This window comes from Crocodylus porosus, unplaced genomic scaffold (genome assembly GCF_001723895.1).
Source record: "Crocodylus porosus isolate Cpor-Errol unplaced genomic scaffold, CroPor_comp1, whole genome shotgun sequence".
NCBI lineage: Eukaryota > Metazoa > Chordata > Crocodylia > Crocodylidae > Crocodylus > Crocodylus porosus.
This window is the reverse complement of record NW_017728949.1, coordinates 62,504,990-62,511,292: the sequence shown is the minus strand read 5'-3', so window position 1 is coordinate 62,511,292 and position 6,303 is coordinate 62,504,990. Positions and strand designations below refer to the sequence as shown.

At 42.0% G+C, this 6,303-nt stretch overlaps 2 protein-coding genes across 4 annotated transcripts in view; one reads left to right on the top strand and one right to left on the bottom strand.

Annotated features, from left to right (window-relative positions):
* ESYT3 (extended synaptotagmin 3) overlaps positions 1-4,610 on the top strand; it is a 57,422-nt gene extending 52,812 nt beyond the window's left edge. The window contains exons 22-24 of the mRNA XM_019553574.1: positions 643-748; positions 1,510-1,559; positions 2,182-4,610. Coding sequence (XP_019409119.1) covers positions 643-748; positions 1,510-1,559; positions 2,182-2,218 — 193 coding nt within the window. The 3' untranslated portion in view covers positions 2,219-4,610. The remainder of the gene's footprint in view (positions 1-642; positions 749-1,509; positions 1,560-2,181) is intronic.
* CEP70 (centrosomal protein 70) overlaps positions 3,847-6,303 on the bottom strand; it is a 19,469-nt gene continuing 17,012 nt past the window's right edge. For all 3 annotated transcript variants that reach the window (XM_019554297.1, XM_019554299.1, XM_019554298.1), the window contains 2 exons: positions 5,219-5,298; positions 3,847-4,039 (listed from right to left, as the gene is read on the bottom strand). In XM_019554297.1, the coding sequence (XP_019409842.1) occupies positions 3,978-4,039; positions 5,219-5,298 (142 nt within the window). In that variant the 3' untranslated portion in view covers positions 3,847-3,977. The remainder of the gene's footprint in view (positions 4,040-5,218; positions 5,299-6,303) is intronic.

Genomic DNA, 6,303 nt, shown 5'->3' with positions numbered 1-6,303 from the left:
GGTATGGTTGGCCTTCCTGACCCCGCCCCCACATTGTTGGCCCATGTTTATTTTGGGATCAATAATGACTCCAAGATCTTTTTCTGCCTCTGCACTGAGGAGAAGGGAGTTCCCCAGCCTGTAGGTATGGTGCCAGTTCTTCCTCCCCAGGTGCATCACGTTGCACTTTGTCAGTGCTGAATCCCATCCTGTTCTCATCCACCCACCCGTTACCTGTCCAGATCTAGTTCCAGCCTGTCCCTCTCCTCCAGCGTGCCCACTTCTCCCCACATCTTAGTGTTATCCGCGAATTTAAACAGGGTGCTTTTCACTGCCTCATCCAAGTCGCTGATGAAGATGTTGAACGGTGCGGGCCCAAGGACCGAGCCCTGGGGGACCCCACTGCCCACATGCCTCCAGGTCAAAAAAGACCCATCCACTACCACTCCCTGTGTGTGGCCCTGTAGCCAAGTTGCCACCCATGTGACTGTATAGGTGTCGAAACCACAGTTGCCTAATTTCTTAATGAGAACGGGGTGAGAGACGTCCTGTAGGATGGAACTGTGCTGCATCCATGCAAAATTAGTTTGTGGTAGCCACTGATACTGCTCTGACCCTACTCTCTCATTTGTTCACACTTTTAAAACTTTTTTTTTTTTAAAGATTTGAATTTTTTGAATCATTGGAAGACATTAGGAAACGGAAACTAGACATTGCAGTGAAAAACAGCAGGCCATTCATTTCACATGAGAGAAAGGAACTTGGAAAAGTAAGTTTAAACCATCAAATATTTATTGTTAAGTGTCATACATGTTAAACCTGAAATGCTACCTGTGCAACCATTAATATCTGAATTCTCTATAATACTTATTTAAAACAGTCTTGCTCACTACCATATTTGAGAGACCTTCCCCACTGCTGAACTGCAGTTCCAGGGTATGGGACTGATCATTAAAGCTAATTGGATTTCACTTCAGGATTTCATTTCTGCAAATGAAACAAAGGTGCTTTTTCTGCTTTCATCTCAAATTAAGACCATCCCCCCCCACACCCTGACAGATATTTTTCATGGCACACATGAAATATCCCACAGTATTTCATCTCAGAAACAATGAGAAATTCTGACAACCAGGGTGTTTTTCAGCATTTCTAAAACAAAATATATTCTTTGGGGTCTCTAGCTGATGAGTTTGGAAACCTGGGCTCCCCAGAAAACTCCTGAGGAGCAGGGGAGCTGCGGACTCGATGATAAATCAACATTTTCTGACAAAAACTTACATTTTGCAGATGGTAAATGTTTCATTTTGAAAACCATCCTAAAGGGAACTGTTCAGTTAGCTATACTGTCCCTGATCTTCAGTGCTGTGCGCCCAGAAGACTTCAAGCTCAGCTCCTTAATCTTAGCTGTACTTCCAGAACTTTAACTAGAACTGACTGGAGAAGAGCAATAGTAACAAGGACCCATTTTAAACTCTTCTAGTGGACTTGCAAGTTGAATGTTAGTTATAAAATATGGCTTACTTTTTAAAGGTACGGATTGATTTGGCAAAAGAAGATATAATCAAAGGCTTCTCACAATGGTAAGTTCTTGTCTTGATACCCTCCAAGATTGCTTAGATCTGTATTTTCACTGAAATAGGCAGCCTCTTGTTCTAGAGTTTCTAACGAACCCTAAAGTTAGCGGATTCAGGCTTTTCTTCCCCAGTTGCTCCAGAAATGAACATCCAACTCTAACACATAGTTCCTAAAGACCCAGTCAGATTGTGCTAGATGAAATACCAGGTGACTTACAATCTATATGCGAGACAAACAGGTATACAGACAAATAGGAGCATAGGGACAGTATTTGTAAAGACAATAGGCAGTGGTCTCAGCACACTCATGGCCTACCCTTTGTCGAGTTCATTGAAAAGCTGCAGGACAAGAGAGTTCAATGGGTCCTAAAGGAGAACAAGGAGGTAGCATTGCTGTATATACCTGCAAAACCACTTCTTCCTCCATTTCCACTGTTTTTTGCTGTGTTGTCTACAGAAATAACCAATGAAGAATTCAAGCACCCTGTAGCGTGGATTTGTTAAAAGTACATAGACCATGGTGTTCAGTGTAGTTTAGGGGCTGGCTAAAAGGTTGGGAAAAGGTGCTTCTTTCAAATACAGGGCACATCTTCAAAAACAATAATCCTTGCTGGCTTGTCTTTTGCAGGTATGAGCTGACCATGAATGGACAGAGCAGGCGATGATGTCCTCAGTGTGCCCTTACAGTCACGACTAATTTACATGCTTTATATTAATGTATATATGTATATTTTGTAACTAATCCATTTTAAACTTAATTATGTATATTGAAGGCAAAAGGTGTTGGATTTGCTTGCTTAACTACCTTTTTCAGTGGCTGGTTATTTTGGAAAAGGTAGAAAAAAAGACGGATTTAATCCTTTAAATTTAGACTAGGTGTAAATGTGTAACATGAAGCTTTCGTGACCTCAGCATTTACTCGTGACTGGTATAACTGAAGAAACTTAACAAGCAGCCTCCATGTGTACTTACAGATGTTTACTCTCAAGAGGATACTTGAGTGCCAAGAGCACACTAAGATGAATTGTTTTTGCTTTTAGAGAATTCCCTGCCCCTAAAGCTCTGAGTTCATGTTCTGTTGACACCATACTTGAAATTAGTATACTAGCAGGATCATGGGTTTTCAAAACACTGTTCTTCACTTCCAAGACTGAAGAGATACCAAAAGCAGCAATTATAATTTATATCTATACAAGTCTAAGAAAATTATCTACCATTCTACTGTGTGGGAGGGGTTTTTTTATAAAGCAGATTGCAGGTGCTAACTTGAAATGGGTATAAATATGATTCACCAACAGCAGGGAAGTGTATAAACTTTTTGATATCTTGGCACAACAAGATGGTAACGCCTTAAAGTCTAATTCTTTATTATGGTACATTTCAAAGTCTTGTGAGCTTTGTTAATACAGAGTTCCATGTTGGAAACAACAGACTATAATTTTGTAAGCAAGCCTTTTATTAATGTTGGGGGGAAACATGCCAATGTTTTCAGACGTTCAGTATGTTTAAGTCTCAGACTTGTATAATAAACTATTTACAAATTGCTCAAGAGACTTAGCAAATGTGACCTATTGTTTAGTGCCTATAATGCACCCATTTAAGTACTAAAGACCCTGGCTGTGAGAGCTAAAAGTGCATGTGGGAAGCTCAGCCTACCTTTGCTGACTCTGCTGATGACAGCTAATCCCATTTTACTTAATGTTTAAAATACATTGCAGGCTAGCATAGCATCATTCTTACCTGCACAAGGGCTAGAGTCACTTCATTTGTGGCTATGCTTGGACCAATGCAACGCTCACTAGTTTTAAATTTGGTTTAGTGGGAATTAAGTTGAAAGCTGGTAACCATCCTAACTCAATCTCCTGGAACCCCAAAACATCCACCTCCTATTTTCCCCTCCTCCAGAGCACAGCTTTCAAGATTCAAAATGGGTATACAGAATTCCAGCACTCATTGAGTACGCAGTTGTCGTTAATCCATAGATCCAGAAGTGGATTGCAACTTTCCAGAGTTGAAGTATCTTTTGCAGTAACTTAAGCACTGGCAAAAGCTATGGCTAAGATACTTAATTGTGTTTTTATGAGTTTAAGTCTTGTACTTCAGAGCTCTCTGTAGCAAGTATATGTGGAAGGCATTCAGATGCTGAAGGAGCAGTGTCTTAATCAGGATTTACGTGAGATGGATTTGCTGGAGTGGAGTGGATTAATGCTAGGTTTTGTATCTGTTCCTTTTCTTTGTAGTCACCAGTAAATTTGTGCTTTCACAACTAACAAGTAAATAAGAGGAGCAGTGGTAACATCTAAGCAAACATTTATTTTAGTAAAAAATATTCTAAAACTGTACAGTAAGGTCAAATACAGGTTGGAAGAGCCTGTAAATCCAGTATTAACACATTCATTAGTCAGCTCTACTAAGAGTGGTGTTTTACCTAGCTAGCAGCTTCAGGTTCCACACAGTAGGTAAAATATCATCCAGGTTACTGATTTCTGAAATAAAGTTAGAAGTACAGCAGTGACACAGTTGTATATGGAACCGAGACGTTCTGGCTTTGATGTGACTAATGTGATCAATAATCAGTTTTAGAGAATAAAATCCTCGTAGTCCTTATTGCACTGAACTGACAAGAGGCTCTAGCATTGTGCCCTCTTGCAATAGGCTGTGTGACTGACCAGGTATAACTTCAGCGCTAACTTATAAGAGTTCATGAGGATTGTGTCTTGCAACCCTGTGACTGCAGCTGAATGAAATTTTGTCAACAGCATTTATTCTCTATAATAAGTCTTACTGTAAATAGTAATAGGAGTTCTCCACCAGTAGAGTGTGATCTAAAAATGTGCTAGGAAGGGGCTCACCTGTAACTAGCTTAAGGTCTGTCTTCACTGCAGAACTGACCCTGGGTTAATTTAGTCCACATGTGAGCAGCCTGGTTGCAGAGCCACACCTGAATTACTGGATTGTGTCTGGTGCTGCACTCACTCATGCATGTACCCTGGGTTTCTGGGGATATTTTCCATAGTCTTTGGGGATACTGTGAAGTGAGACTCTTCTGTTTTGTCTCAGCAAGTTGAGGTAAACTTGTCTGTCTCTGGGAGCAGATGTTATTGGGTAGGAAGGCATTGAAGAATTCAGTACAACTGATTTAGATTACATCCACATAACAAGTCAAGGGCATTAACAGTTCTGGGTTATAGCATACACTCCCAAATGAGCCAGTAAGCTGGACTAAAAACATGCTAAGCTTAGATCAGAAACGTGCGACTAGAAATAAGCTATGAATGATGCTAAATTACCTCGGCAGGTGACAGGAGACACTAGGAGAACTGCAAAACAGCATGGTTAAGATTATGGCCCAAGCTTCACCTAAAAGGAGAGCACCACCTCCATGCTGTACTCTGCCTGTCCCATGTTGGTGCTATGCTCTGCACTAGGCAAGTCAGCTTCATGACTAGCATGTTAGCTGTACTTGCTTAGTATGCAAGTGACAGTGGGAAGCAAGAAGGAAGAGGAGATAGAGGCAAAAGCTGACAGGGACAGGTAAGAAGCAGTGCCACTATCTGGAAGCAGAGCCTGTGAAAAATGAGGCTCTGTACACAAAAACTCTGGAGTTTCCATTTGAAGTCATTTTGTGTTGAGGGATTTCTCATCTATTGTTGAAAACGACTTACCTAAAACACAAAGCAAATCTTGAATAAGAGCTTGAAAAGCTGGGAAGAAGTATTCATGTTCTTCTAGTTTGCTGATAATACTGCAATTAAAAAATTATAGCAAGTTTACAGTCCAGCATGTGGGAGACCATGTCACAATCAGAGGCTGCAAAGGAGCTGTGCAAACATGGCTCTTGACCTTTGCCACATCTGAGTCTTGAGTTTCTGAAATGACACTACTTATCTTTTCATACTGTGAGGGGCAATCCCCCAACAACAGTTACATTTTCAGGCTCTAAAAACCTCCAGGCCAAAACTGCTGCATGTTCTGGGGTTCAATTACAACTTAGTCAGAACACATGCACCTGAGAAGAGTAAATGGAACAGATTACGTGTGTGTGTGTGTGTGTATGTGTGTGTGTACACACACATACACACACACACACAAGAGGTGGTAATATCACCTAACTTGAAGGCCTTCAAGGAGGAGGCTTGATAGACACCTGGCTGGGGTCATATGACCTCAGTCCCCTCTTTCCTGCCTAGGGCAGGGGTTCGGACACGATGATCCATTGTGGTCCCTTCCACCTCTACAATCTATGAATCTATGCACGCAGGGAAAACACTGCTTAACATTTACTGATAAAGACTGCCTAGACCCTGAATCCTAAGGGTCTGCCACAACTCTTGTACTTTTTAAGACTTAAGAATGCTGAATTCATACTATTTGCAGCATCCAAACCAGAGGCAATGCACAGGGGGTGCATGTGTACCCCAAGTGTGGTGGTGGCACCCCCTACAAAGAGACACTGCCAACAATATCGGCAGTGCTTGGGGCAGTCACCGCTCACCACCCCACTGCCAGCACCCCCAGCAGCATCTGCAAGCAGTCTGCTATCCCTGCTGACCGCCACGGTGGCACTTGCCACCCCTCCACCCCCACTTCTGCTGCCAACAGTGCAGGCAGCATCTGTGGGAGCTCCCCCACTCACCACTGCCACAGTACCCCCTCAGCTACCAGGAGCATGAGTCATTCATGGTCCAAACCTTTGAAATCTAGTTTAAGCCCTTTGCACCAGCAATATCTTAAGCCAATGAGTTCCATA